The following is a 23,517-nucleotide window of genomic DNA, read 5'->3' on the forward strand; positions in this document are numbered from 1 at the left end:
TGTTTTTGTCCTTTTAATCACATACTATTTATTTAAATCCATCTACTTTGTCAACAACTTTTATTTCTACATTAATGGTTAACAAGGAGGAATAACAGAACATAAATACTGGAAACGGAATGAAAACTTGTCTCATGACAAACAACTACTACACTAAACAAAAACACAAATATAGGAAGGATTTTCAATTACAGATTAAATGTACAAGAAACGTTGCATAGCTAGTTGTCTTATGAGGTTTTCCGTCTGTTCACTACAATGTATTTGCATCCTATCTTTACAATGGTTAAAAAAACTACAGGCCAACTCAATTAGGCCCCTATCCAATTGACTTGGCAATTTACTACTGAATCCTGACAGCGTTATTTTGTGCGCATCATAGCTTTTTAGGTCAATGTCTTCTGTAAAGGCATCATTCGAATAATCTCATCTTCAATCTCATCAATAATTTAATTGTGTTTATGGTAAATAAATAAAAATATGTGATAGTTTTAGTGTTACATTTATTACACAATTGACATTGTAAAATATGTCCCTACCATAAATTCTTCAGATTATTTATGACAATACTGTCAGGAAGTAACAGGACAAACCATTTCCTTTGTTACTGTCATAGACACATCAGCAATTCATCTGAGATTTTGGGGTGTTCATCCTTAGATGAAAATGTAATCAGCCTATGACATTCCGTTTGAGGGGTGTACATTCATAGACCTACAATTTGTAAAAGGGCTTGGTCCTACTCTCGAGGAACATCTGTGAATATTCGTAGTCCATGCATTCCTTGGATCTCCTCCTTGAGAGCCTGTGGATGAGAACATAGCAGTTTTCAGCTGTGCTGTTTCTGCAACAATTTTGCATATGGACTACTTTACTACTTGTTGTTGCTTTCTCTCCCCCCACACATCTGATCGGTACAAAACAGTATCAACCAAAGCAAATGTACAATTTTGACAGCTATATAGCCTATACCCTTCTATACAATGGTGCAAACTAATTTATATCTACAGAATGTATCTCCATAGGTTACCTGGTTGACTAGTTGGTGTTGTTGAACAGTTCTTTTCCCTTTAAATTCATTGGATTCTATATGGACTTCATACATGGCACCACAGCCACCTGAGAACACAAAACATAATGACACACAATTGTCATGAGTGCACCAAGGAATCAGAGGCGTCATGCCCATAGGGGGAAGAAGGGCACGTGCCCCCTAAGATTTGTCCTGTTTTTGATTTGATTTTAGCTGCTGGTGATGGGCAGAACTCGCAGGAGGTAAGTTTATACATTAATTTGATTAAGCTATGTACCCTATTGATTATTTCTTGATGAATAAATAAAACACAAATATTTTGTTGTTTCTCTGTAATACTAGCCACCTAGCCATTTTATGAAGTTTGCTTTAGCTAGCCTGCTAGATAGGTTCCCAATCTCCCAACCTCATAACTAGCGTAGGTTGTCCAACTATCTTAGCTGGCATGTCTGCTGGCAATTTTGCTAGGCTTTAGAAAAGCAAGTAATTACTAAATGTACTGAATAAGACTCACATTCCTTTCAATCTTTTACCCAGATTTTAGCAGAGATGCAGAGAAGCGTAACAAAAATAAGCACCAGGCATGAGGATACAGACAGCTCAAGAGGTATGCTTAGAAATGCAGAAACATACTTGGTTTTAATGTAATCTGGCACCTTATGATAATATCATGATAGTTGTGAATGAATTATGATGCCATGATATGTGCCATTATTGATATGTGTTATGATCCCATGTACTGTGTTGTAATTCGTATGTAATATCCTAGGCATATTAGTGCAGTATATTGATGTGTGATTTACAATAGTCAGAATGACACCCTCATTCAAATTGAACAGGTAAAGAGGTATGCTTAGAAAACCTATCCAGAAAAATCATAGAATTAGGCATAATGATTACGGCTCTAGATTGCAGAGGAAAAATTATTATCCAACTTCCCCCTCCGGATCATCCCCCCTCAATACTCTCATACTTCGTAACACTTCTAAAATAATGGGTGTATGACGCCGCTGCCTAGGCCGAGTACTAGCCCTCGCGTAAATAAATTAAGAGATGAAGCGGAAAACCTTTTTTGCTCCGGTTAATAGTGATCATGGAGTGAGGGAAGTGAAGAGAGTTAAGATGAGATAGGTAAAAATGGAAGAGAGGAGTCAGAGAAGAAAGATGAGGTGACTGCAGTGCCTTTGAAGAATGGAAAGGAAGCAGATATGGGGAATGGAAATAAGAGGATTGTCTATGAGGATTCTATGGTGATTGGGGTTTGGTTCTTAGAAAAAGTAAATCTGGGGTTTTGGCAGACCCATTTGAGGTCTCAAGGTGGATGGAGAGTAGGATAGGGAAGTATGTATGCAGTATGTTAAGATAGTTTATTTGTTCGGATAGGATGCATATCCACCTCCCAAAGGGACTGAGCAGTGTGCATGGTCTGACTGGGAGAACGAGAAATAATGTGCTTAAGGTTACAGAGCAGGGCTTCACTCAAGGGTGTGATAGCAGTGCCTCTAAGTGTAGAGGTTGAATAGCTAAAGAGGAAGGTTTCTGGTGTGTGTGAGGCTATGTGGCTTAGCTGTAATCGAGATAGATTGGAGGAACCTGTTGGTTTTGCTATGCTTTGGAGGTACTTTTGATCTGGTAATGTTGAGATATATTGAGCTATCCGGATAGAGCATTCGTGCCAGCTGTTCTGCAGTGTTTCCGCTGCCAGAAATGTGGTCATGTAGCGTCAGTGTGTAGGATGGGGCAACCTAGATGTGCAAGGTGTGGAGGTTTCCACATAGTGGAGAAATATTTGGAGGATGAGCCCAGAAAGTGTAGTAATTGTGGAGGTAGTCGTGAGGCCAGGGCTACAGAGTGCCTGGTAAAGGTGAAACAGACACAGGTGGGACAGGGTGTTACATAAACAGAAGCAGTGAGAAGGATGAATCAGGAGGTAGGGCTCAAGGCTCTCTCCATTGCCTGCTCAGATGGAGGAGGACAAATAGTGAATGTTCCCAGTGAAATGTGTGGATCCAAGCAACTGTGTTTGGACAAGTCCAGGTTCCTGACCTTCATCGCTCTGGTTGTGAATTGTGCTGCACAAGTAGAGAGCTGGTCAGATAAAATTGGAATTGTTGTGTAGAGCAGCTGAATATTTTCTGGATAATCTAGATATTTCTGAAAAGGATCTACAGAAGTTGTTGATAGAGGAGGTAATGTCCACTCAGGCCTGTGGTTAGGGATAATGCTGGGTATGGTAGTATATGCAGTTTGGGCTGGGTTTTTGGTTGTTTTTCCATAAGTATTTTATTGAACCTATGAGTGCATCTGGTACACCAATGCACTATTATTATTGGATCCCAACCGCCAATAATTCACACAATGCATTATCCTAGGAAGCCCAGGCTTCTCGCATTTCATTCCAATAGTCGCGTAAACGAGACCTAATATGGAAGGATTACCACGCGAGAATGAGTCTACTGAATACCAGCAAGACACCAACAAATTCAGCGTCGTTGTAACACACATTTGATTATGCATAATGATCTAGCTAGCTGGGCTAGACCAGGACCCCTTTTGATACCCATGTTTCTATGTCTATTTACCTGATATGTCCACAACTTTTAGAGACGTGGCCGATGGAAACTTCTCTTTGAGAATGTGTGCAATTCGGGTCTCTCCATCTGTCTGAGAAGACAGAGTCCTCTGCAACTGTCTAGAAACCAAAACAGCCTAAAACAAATGTTTTCAAAGACAGTTAGCGAACGTTTGCTACCTCACAATACATATTGAATTACAAGATGTAACGTTAGATAGCTCACTTAACTAGCTAACGTTAAATGGCAAGTGTCACTTGCTGTCTGACTTGAGTGAGCAGAAAACAGTCGCACTCAACCTTCAAAGTTGGCTAGTCTAACGTTATGCATTAGAATAAATGAAATTGATTTACTTGATTTTTGAGAAGAAACCTGGAAATAGAGAGCATCGTGACCAAGTCCTTTACTGAAGATAAAACTAACAATAATGAACAGTAATCCAACACAAGTTTTTAAAAAGTCATGCCCCTCGATGTCAATGTTCGTCTCCACAATATGACGTAGGTATCAGAGTCACGCAAACGTACACTCACTGTTGTAACTGGCGCCCTCTCGTGGACTGGAGACAATTTTTCACACATTGTTTATTAGGCCTAATTAAAACAATAAATGGTGCAATAATTTGTATTATAAGGATTTTCATGACAATCCTATACAGGACAAAAAAAACATACAAAATAATACATAAATATATAACACACCAATCATATAATTAAATAGTTTTGCTACCTAACATTTTTTGAAAAACATTTTTTATGGTATATTGATAGGTAGATGCTTTTGAGGATATCCATTATGGTTTCCCTTGAGATGACTCCAGACTACACTGGCATTAGTCCTTAGATAACTGCTCACATCATGTGTTGTGCAAAATGTAGCAATACTAGCACATTGTTTATACAACAATATTTACAAGGCACTTTGGTATTTAGAGTTTATGGTCAGGGCGTGACAGACTACTCATTAGTTGAGGGCAATGTTTAAAAGGTTAAGATGGTAATCAGTTGCAAACCATTACCTTGTCAGTCTGTACAGGAAGGGCAAATCTTTTGCACGTTGGCACAGACATTGCTGAGGTCTTTGATTGTTCTTTTAACACGTTTAGGTAGAACATGTTGTACAAGCTGGGATCTTCATAGGCGATGACATGACCATCCTCTTCAAAGGCATTCACGTGATGGTACACTATCATTGCCTCTGTGGTACTTTATGCCCACTTCTTTGCCTGTCTTTCTGTCGATCAGGTGAATCAGGGTCTGTCAAGTTGAAAACACAAAGGGATGTAATTTCCATGAAATGGAAAAAACAACAATGTACTTGCTCTTACATTGGAATCACTAAATTCATTGCCAAAGAAAATGAGTCTTATAACCCTTACATTTTCCTCAGGGCAAAACTTCAGACAACTAGCCCAGTTGACCCCTCTCATGTATGCGGTGGCCATCTTGAGGATGTCCAGTTTAAATGGCTGCTCAATGAAGATTAAGTAGTTGTCAGTCATGCCAAAGCTGTGGTAGTAGCTGGGGCTGAGGAGGGAGCGGCAGGGCACTGTGCAGATCACCTCAAGGTTCTTCAAGGCTGGAGAAGCCTTGGCCTTATCTGATGAAACAAAAACTGAGAATGTACAACCATTTACAGCTATTTGTAATGTTTGGTGAAAAAGATCTGCATCAGGCTCAGGATACTTCTCCATCCATGGTGTAAAGTAGTAAGACAAACCCCAGATAGGTGATGGGTAAATGGTTCTGCTAAATGTTTGAGATGATAAAATACAAGGTTATTGCTCAAATGTGTTAAAACATGACTTCACCAATATTAAAAGGTATTGACCACTGCTATATCAGACCATGACATTTCATCAGATACCAGTGAAGCTCAGAGCTTACACGGTCAGAAGTAACAAGGTCAGTGGTCTAAAGTTTAACTCCTGGGGCGCTGAAGTCTCTGCTAGATTTCTCTTTCCTTTTAAATAGTGCCTGTTTTAGACATGACAACCGAGAGGTATGGACAGTGATCAAGTCAAAGGGAGAAACAACCTTACAGGGACTGGTGATACCCCTGTAACTAGGAATTAACTAACTCAAACATAAAAAGAGAGACAAAGTGATCTTTTTGAAGATATACAGTACCAGTCAAAAGTTTGGACAAACATAGTAGAATAATAGGTAAGATATCAAAACTATGAAATAACACATATGGAATCATGTAGTAACCTCCAAAAACTGTTTAATCAAAACATATTTTATATTTGAAATCTTCAAAGTAGCCACCCTTTGCCTTGATGACAGCTTTGCACACTCTTGGCATTCTCTCAACCAGCTTCATGAGGTAGTCACCTGGAATGCATTTCAATTAACAGGTGTGCCTTGTTAAAAGTTCATTTGTGGAATTTCTTTCATTCTTAATGCGTTTGAGCCAATCAGTTGTGTTGTGACAAGGTAGGGGTAGTATACAGAAGATAGGCCTATTTGGTAAAAGACCAAGTCCATATTATTCCAAGAACAGCTCAAATAAGCAAAGAGAAATGACAAGTTCATCATTACTTTAAGACATGAAGGACTGTCAATCCGGAAAATGTCAAGAACTTTTAATGTTTCTTCAAGTGCAGTCGCAAAAACCATCAAGCGCTATGATAAAACTGGCTCATGAGGACCACCACAGGAAAGGAAGACTCAGAGTTACCTCTGCTGCAGAGGATACTTTCAATAGAATTAACTGCACATCAGATTGCAGCCCAAATAAATGCTCCAGAGTTCAAGTAAGAGACACATCTCCACATTAACTGTTCAGAGCAGACTGTGTGAATCAGGCCTTCATGGTCGAATTGCTGCAAAGAAATCTCTACTAAAGGACACCAATAATAAGAAGAGACTTTCTTGAGCCAAGAAACACAAGCAATGGACATTAGACCGGTGGAAATCTGTCCTTTGGTCTGATGAGTCCAAATTTGATATTTTTGGTTCCAACCGCTGTGTCTTTGTAAGACGCAGAGTAGGGGAACGGATGATCTCCGCATGTGTGGTTCCCACCGTGAAGCATGGAGGAGGACGTGTGATGGTGTGGGGATGCTTTGCTGATGACACTGTCTGTGATTTTTTTAGAATTCAAGGCACACTTAACCAGCACGGCTACCACAGCATTCTGCAGCGATACGCCATCCCATCATTTGTTTTTCAACAGGACAATGACCCAAAACACACCTCTAGGCTATGTAAGGGATATTTGAGTGATGGAATGCTGCATCAGATGACCTGGCCTCCACAATCACCCGACCTTGACCCAATTGAGAAGGTTTGGGATGAGTTGGACAGCAGATTGAAGGAAAAGCAGCCAACAAGTGCTCAGCATTTGTGCGAACTCCTTCAATACTATTGGAAAAGCATTCTCATGAGAGAATGTCAAGAGTGTGCAAAGCTGTCATCAAGGCAAAGGGTGGCTACTTTGAAGATCTCAAATATAAAATATATTTGGATTTTTTTCAACACTTTCCTGGTTACTACATGATTCCATATGTGTTATTTCATAGTTTGATGTCGTCACTATTATTCTACAATATAGAAAATAGTAAAAATAAAGAAAAACCCTTGAATGAGTAGGTGTGTCCAAACTTTTGACTGGTAGTGTACCTCCCGCAGTAGTGTCTGGAAACTTGAAAAAGGTGTATTTGGTCTTTCCATTCTCCGCTATTGAAGTCCCCATGTTGTAGGCTGTTCCGTCTTTATCGTAATGTGGATGGGATGTCACCAGGTTCACAGCAAGGTATTTCAAGTAGTCCACCTAGTGAGATAACAAGATTATAAAACAGGTGTGTTCATGCGTATGGTCATCCAGATAGCAACGCCAGTGATAACTTTAAGTTACCTTGTCCTGAGTCTCCAGAGTCACAGGATCTACTTTGCAGATGTAGTTGGTTTCAGAGGTTGCATAATAATCCTTCCCATATCGAATGAAATTGTTGCCACAGTTGTCAGTGAAGTCTGGGACCGTGTGGTTAAGAAAGGTGATCACCCTGGAGACAGATACTTTGATCAGCAACAGGCATATGCATAGGGACAAATACAATTAAATCATCAACAGTCAGATCATATGCACTATCATCCCTGATCTTTTGCTACAGCATGCCAGAACATAATTGCTAGATAATTGATTTCAACATCTTGCCTTTTTAATGTGCCAAAGTGAACCATCTGTAATGTGCTACCTAGATATGAGGTTCTTGCCTGGATCCAGGTAGGCCATTGTCCCCATTTCAGACACAATAATTATTTTGGCAGCCATGTTGTCTTTGTATGTGTCTCCGCGTAAATATCTGCTTCTGTAGATTACTTCACCTGAAATAAACACACACACACACAAACAGATGTATTTCTATTGTGAATTTAATTGCTAAATGTGGAAATTGTTTTTACTTGCACAACCCATGGAGCCCATAATACCAAAAAGCCCAAAAGCTTTCCAATTGGACTTCTCTTGTTTGAGTTTCTATATCACAAAAAAGAGACACACTTCCACTCATCTTACCATCATTGAATGTAAAGCTGTGCATCAGGGCCATCCCATCGAACCAGTGGTTGTATGTGGTATCCCCCACTGAGAATATGCCTGTTCCATTGCGCAGCGTGCCTTGCAGCCAGCTTGGAAGGTTGCCTACATAAAACAAGAGTTTTACAAAACAGCATGGGGGGGGGGGGGGGATCTATGATAGTGTGTCTATTCCGCCAGCAAGAATAAGTAAGATATAGCAAGAATAAGGCAGTGTCCTCTGCGATTTTCCTTCAAAATGAAAGTCCTGCAAAGAAGATGGTGAAGAATAATACAAATGTTCAAAATTTGTAACATTTTATGAGGAAATGTTAGCAGACTTACAATTTGGTTAACAATATGAAAAATTATTAAGTTAATCCCCTTTATAGCACAAATAATAGTATAATAGTAAAGATTACTAGATAGTTATGGTAACAACAGTAATACAAATAACCAAACATTATTTATAACAATATTATAATAAACTTTAGAAAACACTTTTAAATCCCATAGTTGATTAGCCCATTCGTATTGCACGATGTTCAGTACGCTTTTTCATATTGGACACTTCTGCACATAGAGCACAATTTCCTGTACATTCTGTCATAGTAAAAGGGGGGCCCCTCTACTCAGAGTGTACAACCAAGGAGCGTCACTGCTCATTCTGCAGCCCTTAACTTTTGCTGCAGTGGGCACAGAGTGTTTCTTGGTAGTCTTAAAGAAATCTAAACACCTCACACACATGGTTATGTGCTTTAAAAATGTTTTTAAAAAGACACCTGTACCATGCCAGATATAGAGTTTAAATGTATTCCAAAAAATGTGTGAATAACTAATAAGAGAAGAAATGGTCTTTGTTCGAGGAGTAGGCCTTCAGAATATTGTTAATTGACTATGAGAAACAATTTTGAAAGCTGGGTTCAACGTTTTGTGAAACAACCACATCCATTAGCTATTTCACACGGCCATTATTTAAATCATGAATAGCCTATAACTATGCGGTTCGTGCCATAAAGCTATGAACCGTCAGCTTGTGGCAAGTTGTGGGATGTCGGCATAGACATTAAAACCTGGGGATGTCGGTTGGACTCCAATTGCCTCAACAACAAAAAGGGACAACTGCTTTGCTTTTCCGTGGTGTGTATTCACACCCCCCCCCCAAAAAAATAAATTTACCAATAAAAAATGACAACTACTAAATAATTTAACTTTCGTTTCTCTGTGTTTCATAATTGTCCTTCAATTAGTAAGGGGCTGAATATATCTCACCGGAGAAAGCATCCTAGTGAGCAACACAGCTCCTCCTGACTGTAAAGGTGCAGCGTGGTAGGCGTACATTCTTTATTTTAAATGTTCCACCAAGAAATAAAAAACTATAAACAATACAACGAACGAAAAGCTTCGTCGTGCAAACTACATGCACTCAAACAAAGACAAGGAGGGAAAAAGGGCTGCCTAAGTATGATTCCCAATCAGAGACAATGAAAGACAGCTGCCTCTGATTGGGAACCACACTCGGCCAAACACAAAGAAATAGAGAACATAGAATGCCCACCCTAAATCACACCCTGACCTAACCAAATAGAGAAATAAAAAGGCTCTCTAAGGTCAGGGCATGACACCCCAAGACATAAGACTCCTGAACAGCTAATCAAATGGCTACCCAGACTACTTGCATTGCCCACCCCCCTATGCTGCTGCTACTCTCTGTTATAATCTATGCATAGGCACTTTAATAATGCTACCTACATGTACATAATTACCTCAACAACGGTGCCCCCCATCACCGGCAACGCAAAACAATATGGGCTGGACCATATGCCTAAGGTGGATGAATGCATAGCAGAACTAATGCTCTCCCCAGATGAAGCCCTGAAAGATGATGCCCACTGCCCCAGACCTCAGTGCAGGGCCAAAGATGAGCTACTGTCACGGGCCTACGGAACAGCAAGATGAATTTTACTCAACCTATTTCCTGGTTCCGAATAAAGACGGAGGCTTCTGTCCAGTTCTGGATTTAAAATGGTTCAATGTTTTCCTAAACGTTCTCCCCTTTCACATGTTGCGGACTATCAGCGTTCTCCAGACCATAGCTGCAGGGGAATGGTTCACGTCCCTGGACTTAAAGGATGCTTACTTTCACGTTCCTGCATTACCGGAACACAGGCATTTTCTGCGGTTCGCCTTCCAGGGTCAGGCATACCAGTTTGCGGTATTACCCTTCGGTCTCTCCCTGGCTCCTCGTGTCTTCACAAGATGTGTGAGCGCAGCCCTGAGGTCCATCCACCTACAAGGGATCAAGATCCTTCCTTACCTCAATGACTGGCTCATCTGCACCCCCCCTCGTCAGTGTGTGGCTGAGCGCACAGCACTGACACTGAACCACGTCATTGCACTGGGTCTTACCATGAACAACGAAAAGAGTAACTTCACACCAAGCCAGAAGGTCAACTTTATTGGCATGGCTCTGAACTCCCGCACTATGAGGGCATGTATAACAACTCAGCACGTGGACAGCATTCTTCTTCTGCAACAATTTCAGTTGAATGCAGTCGTGGTGGCCTCCACGGTGGCCCCGTTAGGCCTGCTGCCTTTAAGACCACTACAAGGGTGTGCTCCCAAGTCTAAGATTAAGGATCTATTTTCCTAGTTTAAAATTATTCCCAGTTGTCTATCATCATAAATGCCAGACTTTGATGACAAAGTTTGATGACAAAATTTGCCGACGAAGGACGTCTGTCCTAGCTCGTTCATTAATGTCTTTATCGAAATTACGGCTTGCCTCTTATACGCTTGTCATCCCGTTATGCCATAGTTTGTACATCTCAATTGTCAGTAGAAACCACATTTGTTTAAGCAAGTCAGCCATATCAGCTATGTTTTTTTTAAAGCAGTAAATGAGGCTGCATGAACTGTTTCGCTGCCAAACAAGGCTCCGCTGATAGCCAGGCGTGGCAGAGGTATAGTGTAATTAATGTATTGTTTAGCGTTGTGTTGTGTAGTGGATTTGCTGGCATGCATCCCACTTTTTTTTGTTGCCACGATTGATAAGATTTATATGCTAAAACCCCCACTGAACAGGTTAAAGAAGGATTTTAAGCCTTGAGACAATTAAGACATGCATTGTGTATGTGTGCCATTCAGAGGGTGATTGGGCAAGACAAAACATTTAAGTGCCTTTGAACAGGGTATGGTAGTAGGTGCCAGGCGCACCAGTTTGAGGCAAGAACTGCAACACTGCTAGGTTTTCACTCTCAAAAGTTTCCCGTGTGTATCAAGAATGGTCCACCACCCAAAGGACAACTATGGGAAGCATTGGAGTCAACATGGGCCAGCATCCCTTGTACAGTCCATGCCCGACGATGTTCCAAATGTTTGGTTTACTCAGTGTATAATGAAAACAATAGTGGTCCTCGAACGAAACCTTGAGGAACACTGAAACTTACCTTTGATTTGTCGGCGGTCAAACCATCCACAGAGACAAACTGATATCTTTCAGACAGATTAGATCTATACCAGGCAAGAAATAGTCAGTGTAGACCAATTAGGGTTTCCAATCCCTCTAAAAGAATGTGGTGATTGATGGTGTGGAAAGCACCATTAAGGTCTAGGAGCACAAGAACAGACTCAGAGCCTTGGTCTGACGCCACTAAAATGTAATTTACCACCTTCGCGAGTGCAGTCTCAGTACTATGGTGGGGTCTAAAACCAGACTGGAGCGTTTCGTATACATTATTTGTCTTCAGGAAGGCAGTGAGTTTCTGAGCAACAGCTTTATCTAAAAATGTATTAGAGGAATGGGAGATTTAATATTTTCTTTACATTTCCGGGCCAAGGTTTGTCTCTTTCAGTAGAGGCTTTATTACTGCCACTTTTAGTGAGTTTGGTACACATCCAGAGGATAGGGAGCCATTTATTATGTTCAACATTGGAGGCCCAAGCACAAGAAGTAGCTCTTTCAGTAGTTTAGTTGGAATAGAGTCCAGTAGACAGCTGGAAGGTTTAGAGGCAATGACTATTTAAGTGATTGTGTCGAGAGCTACAGGATTAAAAATGTTTAGTGTCTCCATTGATCTAAGGTCCTGACAGTTCTGTGCAGACACAGGACAACTGAGTTTTGGAAAAATATGCATATTCATAGTGGAGTCCGTCATTTGTTTTCTAATGATCATGATCTTTTCGTCAAAAAAGTTCATGAATTCATCACTGCTGAAGTGAAGGTCATCTTTACTTGGGGAATGCAGCTTTTTACTTCGATTTTGCACAGTACTGTCTTTCCAAGCTAGGTGGAAGACTTCCAATTTGGTGGAGCACAATTACCTACATGAATTCCAAAGTTTAAAATTGGTTTGAGTACCAGAGATTAAGTCAAAACCGGAACCATTTAGATCCAGATCTAGACCAAGGACCAGTGGATCGAGACCATGACCAGACCAAGACCAGTTTAAATGGATAAAAATAAGATCCTGGGGCCTCAAAATATGGCCCAAAAAGGTGGTGGTCTCGCTTGATGCGGAAAAAGCTTTTTACCATGTTGAGTGGGACTACAAACAGATCACCGACCATTTCGAATCCCACCGTACCTTCTCCGGTATGCAATCTGGTTTCCGAGGTGGTCATAGGTGCACCTCAGCCACCCTCAAGGTTCTAAACGATATCATAACCGCCATTGATAAAAGACAATACTGTGCAGCCGTATTCATCGACCTGGCCAAGGCTTTCAACTCTGTCAATCACCACATTCTTATTGGCAGACTCAACAGCCTTGGTTTCTCAAATGACTGCCTCGCCTGGTTCACCAACTACTTCTCAGATAGAGTTCAGTGTGTCAAATCGGAGGGCCTGTTGCCTGGACCTCTGGCAGTCTCTATGGGGGTGCCACAGGGTTCAATTCTCAGGCTGACTCTTTTCTCTGTATATATCAATGATGTTGCTCTTGCTGCTAGTGATTCTCTGATCCACTTCTACGCAGACAACACCATTCTGTATACTTCTGACCCCTCTTTGGACACTGTGTTAACAAACCTCCAGACGAGCTTCAATGCCATACAAGTCTCCTTCCGTGGCCTCCAACTGCTCTTAAATGCAAGTAAAACTAAATGCATGCTCTTCAACCGATCGCTGCCCGCACCTGCCCGCCCGTCCAGCATCACTACTCTGGACGGTTCTGACTTAGAATATGTGACTTTGAACTACAAATACCTAGGTGTCTGGCTAGACTGTAAACTCTCCTTCCAGACTCATATTAAACATCTCAAATTCAAAATTAAATATAGAATCTGCTTCCTATTTCGCAACAAGGCATCCTTCACTCATGCTGCCAAACATACCCTAGTAAAACTGACTATCCTACAGATCCTTGACTTCGGTGATGTCATTTACAAAATAGCCTCCCACACTCTACTCAGCAAATTGGATGCAGTCTATCACAGTGCCATCCGTTTTGTCACCAAAGCCCCATATACTACCCACCACTGCAACCTGTATGCTCTCGTCGGCTGGCCCTCACTTCATATTTGTCGCCAAACCCACTGGCTCCAGGTCATCTATAAGTCTTTGCTAGGTAAAGCCCCGCCTTATCTCAGCTCACTGGTCACCGTAGCAGCACCCACCCGTAGCACGATCTCCAGCAGGTATATTTCACTGGTCACCCCCAAAGCCAATTCCTCTTTGGCTGCCTTTCCTTCCAGTTCTCTGCTGCCAATGACTGGAACAAATTGCAAAAATCACTGAGGCTGGAGACTCATATTTCCCTCACTAACTTTAAGCATCAGCTGTCAGAGCAGCTCACAGATCATTGCAACTGTACATAGCCCATCTGTAAATAGCCCATCTAACTACCTCATCCCCATATTGTTATATTTTTTTGTTGCTTCTTTGCACCCCAGTATCTCAACTTGCACATTCATCTTCTGCACACCTATCACTACAGTGTTAATTGCTAAATTGTAATTACTTCACCACTACGGCCTATTTATTGCCTTAGCTCCCTAATCTTACCTCATTTGCACACACTCTATATAGATTTTTTTCTATTGTGTTATTGACTGTACGTTTGTTTATTCCATGTGTAACTCTGTGTTGTTGTTTGTGTCGCACTGCTTTGCTTAATCTTGGCCAGGTCGCAGTTGTAAATGAGAACTTGTTCTCAACTGGCCTACCTGTGTCACGCCTGCTCCTGCTCTTCCCTTCCCTTGGCGCTTGAGGGCACCAGATTACCCTGCATCACACGTTCCTGCCATCTATCATGCATTCCTGCCTTCCCTCGTCACTGGCATCAGCATTATTGGACTCACCTGGACTCACTTACAGTATCTCCTGTTAATTTCCTCCCCTATATTTGTCAGTTCCCTTGCTCTGTTCCCTGCTGCTTCATTGTATTGTTTTTGTCTGAGTTTTAGTTATTGACGCTGTTCCTGTCTTGTCTATGTCAGTCATTTATTAAATGTTTACTCCCCGTACCTGCTTCGTCCATCCAGCGTCATTCCTCGTGACAGAATGAAGCAGCCAACAAACGAAGCATCGGGGAGTACTGGCGTTCCGGTTGGAATGGTGGCAACGGTTCTGGGTCGCCACCGATGGAACCGGGGATGCCTAGCCAGCTCGTCGGGCTTCCACGCCCTAGCTGGCTCAAGATGTTTCCTTTCCCCGGTTGGCTCGGATGGCGCCCATCCCACGTCGGGCCTCAGCTGGATCGTCAGTTTTGTCTGCCCAGATGGTCTGTCTTTTGTTTTGTTGGTGACGTCGGGGTGGATTCCGCCGCCGATGGAACCGGGGGTGCCTAAGCCAGCCCGTCGGGCTTCCACGCCCTGGCTGGCTCGAGAGGTTTTCCTGGCTCGGCGGCTTCCCATCCCACGTCACACTTCACTGGATCATCGGGCTTCCCTTCCCCTGCTGCTGCATGATCGACAGGCGTCTTGCATCAGCCGGATCGTCAGGCTCCCATGCCTCGGCTGGCTCGCCGGGCTTTCCCGCCCCAACCGGCTTGCCCAGCGCCCATGTCTCGGCCGGTTCGCCCAGGAGGGACGCTGTGTTGCGTCCCAAGAGGGTGGGGTACTGTCACGCCTGCTCCTGCTCTTCCCTTCCCCGGCGCTTGAGTGCGCCAGATTACCCTGCATCACACGTTCCTGCCATCTATCATGCACACCTGCCTTCCCTCGTCACTGGCATCAGCATTATTGGACTCACCTGGACTCACTTACAGTATCTCCTGTTAATTTCCTCCCCTATAATTGTCAGTTCCCTAGCTCTGTTCCCTGCTGCTTCATTGTATTGTTTTTGTCTAAGTTTTAGTACTTGACGCTGTTCCTGTCTTGTCTATGTCAGTCATTTATTAAATGTTTACTCCCCGTACCTGCTTCGTCCATCCAGCGTCATTCCTCGTGACAACCTGGTTAAATAAAGGTGAAATAAAAAAATACCTAACAGCTGCCCTTTATAGATTTGGCTTTGGTCCCAAATTCATTGCGTGGATAAAGATTCTTTATTTCTCTCCCATGGCTTTGGCATGGCCTAAGAACTTGTCCTCTGACTATTTTCACCTGCACGTGGATGCAGACAGGGTTGTCCACTCTCTCCCTTGTTATTTGCTTTGGCAATCGAGCCCCTCGCCGTCGCACTGCGCTCTAACGATGCTATTCAAGGTATACTCAGGATGGGCTTAGAGCAGAAAGTCTCACTATATGTGGATGACCTCCTTTTGTTTATCTCCAACCCTGATACCTCATTACCACATGCCTTATCTGTTCTTAAACAGTTTGCAGCAATCTCAGGGTACAAGCTGAATCTAGGCAAGAGTGAGCTTTTTTAAGGAAAACATTGTTGCTCTAGCAGATAGTTAGAAACAACATTTTAGTTTTTGGAAGTCTCTACCTCTTTCTCTTATTGGAAGGGTTAATGTCATTTAAATGAATGTGTTGCCCAAATGTTTATACTTATTTCAATGTTTACCCATTTTTATTCCAAAGTATTTTTTTAATTCACTGGATCAAACATTGATGTGTTTTATTTGGGATGGCAAGGTACCAGGGATTGGTAGAAAACATTTACAGAAGCCTAAGGTATTGGGTGGTTTAGCTCTACCAAATTTTTAGACATAATATTGGACTGCAAATGTCAGAGCCCTTTTGTACTGGCTACAAGCTGATCCTACTGGCCCAAGACCACTCTGGGTCCAGATGGAGTCTGAATCATGTAAACCTGCTGCACTTTCCTCTGTGTTGTGCTCCTCTCTCCCAGTGTCCCTAGGCAAAAGGTGTGTCAACCCAATTGTAAAGCAGTCTCTTAAAATTTGGAATCTGTTCTGTTTAGCATTTAGCCTTCGAGGCATTTCTCTATCAGGCCCAATCAATCAGAACATTTTATTTCCTCTTTAAATGATGGGACTTTTGGCATCTAGCACTCACTGGGCCTCTCCTCACTAGCCCAATTATTATTATTTGATTATATATTTGCCTATTTTGCTCAGCTACAATCCCACTTTTTCCGCTATCTCCAGACTAGGAACTTTGTTAGAGCTACCACACCTGGATTTCCCAATATGCCTGAGAGTACAGCTATAGAAAGCATCTTTGAGCTAAACAAGCTTCCTAACGGTGCAATTTCAGATGTGTATGCAATCATTAATGATTTACAGAAAGAAGCCTTCTTTGTTGCCTTTAAAGACTCGATGGGAAAAGGATTTAGGGGAGGAACTTGGGTAAGACACCTGGGAATCTGTGCTGCACAGGGTGCATTCGTCCTCTTTCAGCACTAGACACAGCCTCATTCAATTCAAGGTGGTTCACCATATCCACTGGTCCGGTGCCAAACTTGGAAGAATATTCTCTAATTTTGATCCTACCTGTGTTCGATGTAAAACGGAACCAGCCACAATGTCGGACACTGTTGCTCATACAACTCTTTTAGCTAGACGGCTAATACTCCAGAACTGGAAGATGGCGGTTCCCCATCATATAAATATTGGGTGGGAGATGTGTTGTGCTGTCTGAAATGAGAAAAATGTAATTCAATAAATGTGGCAACTCCAAACTGTTTTATGATGTTTGGGCTCCAAACAAAAAACAGTCTTACTTTGATCAGTCCACCCTCTGATGGCATTCTTATCAAAACAAAAATAAGTCTGGTTGGAGGAGCATTTCTTTGTGGGTTTTTTGGGAGGACATTGAGGTTGGTGATGTGCCTATTGATTCTTATTGAATGTGATTTGTGGATGCCTTATTCCTCTTGCTCTGTCAGAGCCCAACATGGGAGCTTGTTTTGCCCTGTTTTTTATTTGGTTTACACTTACATTGTAAAAAAATAATTAATAATAATAACATTGTAAACTTTAATTTTGGTCCAGTGGATGGTCAGTCTGTGGTCATGACTGACTGTGAGTGTGAGTGGTTGCATTTCTTCACCCCTTTCCCTCGTCTGTTTACAGGAACAATGGCGAGGTGACCACTCTGTTCCTGTATTAACTACAGATTGCCCTTTAACTTTTGTCCCCTTCTGCCCAGTGTATTTAACTTGTCTAAAGTACGGTATCTTTATAGTTACTTTTTTTCTTCTTTTTTCCGAGCTGAGTATATTTATATTGTTTATTGTGTTGTCTTATTATGTGTGTAAAACTGAATAAACAGAGTTTTCCAAAACGTTTAGATTTTTTATGTTGCTCTATGCATCCGTAGCGTGATTTATAACATACAGTAGAATTTAACAGGTGAACAGACAGTTGATATTTTGCATTGAAGTGTGAAAGCCTACTGTAGTTTTTTTTAGAATAGACATACTGTTCTAGACAAAGTTTCAGAATTCGCAGGCAGTGCAGCATATTTAGGTTCGGTAAAAAGTAAACACAAAGCATTATTTAATTAAAACAATCTGTTTACAGGTCCTTAATAATTTTCAAGTGTCACTGTAAAAGTATAAAATATTTTGCCAACACCTCCAGAGACATTTGATTAAGTTTGCCATTGCTATTCCCTTTAGATCAAATCAAATCAAATGTATTTATATAGCCCTTCTTACATCAGCTGATATCTCAAAGTGCTGTACAGAAACCCAGCCTAAAACCCCAAACAGCAAGCAATGCAGGTGTAGAAGCACGGTGGCTAGGAAAAACTCCCTAGAAAGGCCAGAACCTAGGAAGAAACCTAGAGAGGAACCAGGCTATGAGGGGTGGCCAGTCCTCTTCTGGCTGTGCCGGGTGGAGATTATAACAGAACATGGCCAAGATGTTCAAATGTTCATAAATGACCAGCATGGTCAAATAATAATAATCACAGTAGTTGTCGAGGGTGCAGCAAGTCAGCACCTCAGGAGTAAATGTCAGTTGGCTTTTCATAGCCAATCATTAAGAGTATCTCTACCGCTCCTGCGGTCTCTAGAGAGTTGAAAACAGCAGGTCTGGGACAGGTAGCACGTCCGGTGAACAGGTCAGGGTTCCATAGCCGCAGGCAGAACAGTTGAAACTGGAGCAGCAGCACGGCCAGGTGGACTGGGGACAGCAAGGAGTCATCATGCCAGGTAGTCCTGAGGCATGGTCCTAGGGCTCAGGTCCTCCGAGAGAGAGAAGGAAAGAGAGAAAGAAAGAGAATTAGAGAGAGCATACTTAAATTCACACAGGACACCGGATAAGACAGGAGAAGTACTCCAGATATAACAAACTGACCCTAGCCCCCCGACACATAAACTACTGCAGCATAAATACTGGAGGCTGAGACAGAAGGGGTCAGGAGACACTGTGGCCCTATCCGATGATACCCCCGGACAGGGCCAAAAAGGAAGGATATAACACCACCCACTTTGCCAAAGCACAGCCCCCACACCACTAGAGGGATATCTTCAACCACCAACTTACCATCCTGAGACAAGGCCGAGTATAGCCCACAAAGATCTCCGCCACGGCACAACCCAAGGGGGAGCGCTAACCCAGACAGGAAGATCACGTCAGTGACTCAACCCACTCAAGTGACGCACCCCTCCTAGGGACGGCATGAAAGAGGACCAGTAAGCCAGTGACTCAGCCCCTGTAATAGGGTTAGAGGCAGAGAATCCCAGTGGAGAGAGGGGAACCGGCCAGGCAGAGACAGTAAGAGCGGTTCGTTGCTCCAGTGCCTTTCCGTTCACCTTCACACTCCTGGGCCAGACTAGACTCAATCATATGGCCCACTGAAGAGATGAGTCTTCAGTAAAGACTTAAAAGTTGAGACCGAGACTGCGTCTCTCACATGGGAGGCAGACCATTCCATAAAAATCGAGATCTATAGGAGAAAGCCCTGCCTCCAGCTGTTTGCTTAGAAATTCTAGGGACAATTAGGAGGCCTGCGTCTTGTGACCGTAGCGTACGTGTAGGTATGTACGGCAGGACCAAATCGGAAAGATAGGTAGGAGCAAGCCCATGTAATGCTTTGTAGGTTAGCAGTAAAACCTTGAAATCAGCCCTTGCCTTAACAGGAAGCCAGTGTAGGGAGGCTAGCACTGGAGTAATATGATCAACATTTATTTTTTTTGGTTCTAGTCAGGATTCTAGCAGCCGTATTTAGCACTAACTGAAGTTAGTTTCGATACTCTCTTGGCCTAATTCCAATACTTCCAAAGTAGGCTAGGCCCTATATAGCAAATAAGGTCGTTATTGTCACCATAAAAGCTGAGTAAGTGATGGGCGTTTTTAGGCTGAGTTATAATGCTCAACAGGTCTGATTTATAACGGTAAAGCTGTGTATGTGTGGTATGCGCCAAGTTTATAATCTCTTTTCAGAAATGGTGCAAGCAGATATTTAGTGTAAAATTTACACAACGATTATAATTGAGGCCCCAGTAGAGTAAACATGAGTATAGTTCAGTGCAGTAGAGTATAATTCAGTACAGTACAATATAGTACAGAATAGTACAGTACGGTAAATGTGCTCCTTGTCTAAAATGTGTTTGTATGTATGAAATGCATTTTAACTGTCACGCCCTAACCTTAGAGATCCTTTTTATTCTCTATTTTGGTTAGGTCAGGGTGTGACTAGGGTGGGTAGTCTAGTTTTTTAATTTCTATGTTGGCCTGGTATGGTTCCCAATCAAAGGCAGCTGTCTATATTTGTCTCTGATTGGGGATCATATTTAGGCAGCCTTTTCCCACTGGGTTTTTGTGGGATCTTGTTTTTGTGTAGCTGCCTGTGAGCAGCACAGTACGGTTCGTTTTCGTCTGTATTGTTTTTGGTGAGTTTCTCTAAGTACTCTAAGTACGCTGCGCCGTGGTCCATTTCTAACAACGATCGTGACATTATCCTACAAAGACGGAATAGAACATTGTTGTGGAAATTCAGTACAGAGAGAGACTTGGTCTTGATCATTTCTTCAAACAATCATCTTTATTTAATATCAATTAATTATTGCAATAATGAGACCGTCAGCCCACCAGTCTTGACTGACTGTTAGGCTGAGAGTCTAGCCTTTACAGATGATGCACAGTTTTTATATAGCTGATACCAAGATTCCTTAGTCAGTCACTTCTAACCTTCCATTAAGCCACCTTGGTTATCTACACAGGATGGTCTTTTACTTAGTTTCCCAGATGCCAGGAAGATGAGACAATGAGGCATTGTTAACTCTTCCAGGATCTCGATTTCAAGTCACACACACCACATCTTGTCTATAGAATACTAGCTTTTAGGTTGTTATCACCAACACAAATCAGTTGTTAGCTTCAAGCTATCTCTAGTAGGACCCATGTCCTCAACACCCAGACTAGCTGTAGGGTGCTAGAGTGGAGGCCATAAAACACAGCATTAGCAGGACAGAAATATCTTACTGTTTGTTAAGTAAATAATTGTTACAAAGCCAACAAATAAGGTGAATACATACTTTTTCCCTCACAACATATTTAATGGTAGTGCAAGAGCACTTTATCCTACAAATTAATTTTTATTTATTCAAGATTTTATTGTTAGTTTTTTGCTCTGCATTTCCATTCAGCCAGATACTTCAGATCGGGCAAGGAACTCCCTGGTTCCCCAAGCTGGGCTAACAGTCCTGCCATGTAAAACATCAGTGCAACAGTCTAAATCCAAAGCAATTTGAGGACCTTTACTCCATTCGAAAATACACTACATGACCAAAAGTATGTGGACACCTGCACGTCGAACATCTCATTCCAAAATCATGGGCATTAATATGGAGTCGGTGCCCCCCTTGCTGCTATAACAGCCTCCACTCTTCTGGAAAGGATTTCCACTAGATTTTGGGACATTCTTACGAGGTCTTGCTTCCATTCAGCCAAAAGAGCATTAGTGAGGTCGGGCACTGATATTGGGCGATTAAACCTGTCTCGCAGTCGGCGCTCCAATTCATTCCAAAGTTGTTTGATGGGGTTGAGGTCAGGCCAGTCAAGTTCTTCCACACCGATCTCGAAAAAATATTTTCTGTATGGACCTCGCTTTATGCACGGGGGCATTGTCATGCTGAAAGAAGAAAGGGACTTCCCAAAACTGTTGCCATAAAGTTGGAAGCACACTCTTCTAGAATGTCATTGTATGCTGTACATTAAGATTTTGCTTCACTGGAACTACGGGCCTAGCCCAAACCATGGAAAATAGCCCCAGACCATTATTCCTCCACCAAACCTTACAGTTGGCACTATGCATTCGGGCAGGTAGCGTTTTCCTGGCATCCGCCAAACCCAGATTCGTCCGTCGGACTACCAGATGGTGAAGCGTGATTCATCACTCCAGAGAACACGTTTTCACTGCTCCAGAGTCCAATGGCAGCGAGCTTTACACCACTCCAGACAACGCTTGGCATTGCGCATGGTGATCTTAGGCTTGTGTGCGGCCATGGAAACCCATTTCATGACGCTCCCGACGAACAGTTCTTGTGCTGATATTGCTTCCAGAGACAGTTTGGAACTCGGTAGTGAGTGTTGCAACCTTGGACAGAAGAATTTTACTCGCTACACGCTTCAGAATTCGGCAGTCCCGTTCTGTAAGCTTGTGTGGCCTACCACTTTGCAGCTGGGCACCAGTCCCATGGTGTTTATATTTGCGTACTATTGTTTGTACAGATGAACGTGGTACCTTCAGGCGTTTGGAAATTGCTCCCAAGGATGAACCAGACTTGTGGATGTCTACAATTTTTTTCTGAGGTCTTGGCTGATTTCTTTTGATTTTCCCATAATGTCAAGCAAAGAGGCACTGAGTTTGAAGGTAGGCCTTGAAATACATCCACAGGTACACCTCCAATTGACTCAAATTATGTCAATTTGCCTATCAGAAGCTTCTAAAGCCATGACATCATTTTCTGGAATTTTCCAAGCTGTTTAAAGGCACAGTCAACGTAGTGTATGTAAACTTCTGACCCACTGGAATTGTGATACAGTGAAATAATATGTCTGTAAACAATTGTTGGAAAAATTACTTGTGTCATGCACAAAGTAGATGTCCTAACCGACTTGCCAAAACTATAGTGTCTTATCAAGAAATTTGTGGAGTGGTTGAAAAACGAGTTTTAATGACTTTAATGACAACCTAAATGTATGTCAACTTCTGACTTCAACTGTAACTGTCATCTGATGTACTTGGCTGTACACTCTGCATCAGATAGTAGGCCTAATCTTTGGTCTCTCTTTGTTAAATCTCTTGAACATTCTAGGAATTACAATTATGGTTGCATATTTATGTAATTTAACACTTTTATTACACAGTTGGTTAAGACAGACCTGTGAAATTGATTTCGGTGAACTCCGTGACACTGCCTGTAAGATTGAAAAGCCTCTCTTCTCCATTTATTCTGCTGTCTGAAAGGTAAGGATAAGACTAAGGAAAGACTTCTACTTACTGTAATTGCCATATTGTGACAAGTTATTGGGGGAGAAAATAGCGTAAGGATAGTAGTCACAAGACTATTATTACTGTAAGTACTCCTCAGTTACAAGAAATAACTTGTCTGTCTTGGGTGATTTCATTATTGCTGTGTGAAGCTGTCAAAATGGCTTCTCATGCACAGTAAACGTAAATAGCAAAACGTGATATAAAACATGAAAATGTTGCAGTGATCATCTGAAAAGTCAAAATATTTTTAAAAGATAACTATGTCTAAATAATGGCATCTCTGTATTGTGTCTATGCTGTGAGGTAAGGTCGGGGGTAAGAAATCATGATGGCAGTTCTTTGCACTGAGTTACCCAAATCTCATACATGTATACCATGATTAGTCTAATCCCATCCTAGAGATTGCACCAGGTCACCTAATATATTATATTTGTAAGCCATTGGTACCATGCTAGGCTATGCCAATGTCTTGTTAATTGTGCATGCCTGGCACTGAGGGATATCCAGTGTCTGTCCCTTATTAGTGAGGGTGAAGTCCCAGAGTCAAGCCACATTTCCCATGGGGGAAGGGGGAGCTACACTAACAATC

General features: G+C 42.1%; 1 protein-coding gene and 1 pseudogene across 1 annotated transcript; both read right to left on the minus strand.

The window, feature by feature from the left end:
• On the minus strand, positions 1 to 4,167 carry LOC139563028 (bolA-like protein 3). The gene is made up of 4 exons (XM_071381271.1): positions 3,960 to 4,167; positions 3,616 to 3,742; positions 1,031 to 1,119; positions 1 to 805 (listed from the first exon to the last, which is right to left on the minus strand). The coding sequence occupies exons 1-4, from the start codon at positions 3,993 to 3,995 to the stop codon at positions 740 to 742; spliced, it is 318 nt and encodes a 105-aa protein (XP_071237372.1). The 5' UTR covers positions 3,996 to 4,167; the 3' UTR covers positions 1 to 739.
• Positions 4,168 to 4,416: 249 nt separating this feature from the next.
• On the minus strand, positions 4,417 to 8,689 carry LOC139562863 (beta,beta-carotene 15,15'-dioxygenase-like; annotated as a pseudogene).
• Positions 8,690 to 23,517: the final 14,828 nt, after the last annotated feature.

This window comes from Salvelinus alpinus, chromosome 33 (genome assembly GCF_045679555.1).
Source record: "Salvelinus alpinus chromosome 33, SLU_Salpinus.1, whole genome shotgun sequence".
Lineage (NCBI taxonomy): Eukaryota > Metazoa > Chordata > Actinopteri > Salmoniformes > Salmonidae > Salvelinus > Salvelinus alpinus.

What these genes read in the sequence shown, in the direction of transcription:
- LOC139563028 (XM_071381271.1), bottom strand. Translation starts at nt 3,995, where the DNA reads ATGCTCTCTATTTCCAGGTTTCTTCTCAAAAATCAA. An exon ending in GGTTTCTTCTCAAAAATCAA is followed by an intron (nt 3,743 to 3,959) that starts GTAAATCAATTT and finishes CATTTGTTTTAG; the next exon opens with GCTGTTTTGGTTTCTAGACA. An exon ending in AACACCAACTAGTCAACCAG is followed by an intron (nt 806 to 1,030) that starts GTAACCTATGGA and finishes TCTCATCCACAG; the next exon opens with GCTCTCAAGGAGGAGATCCA.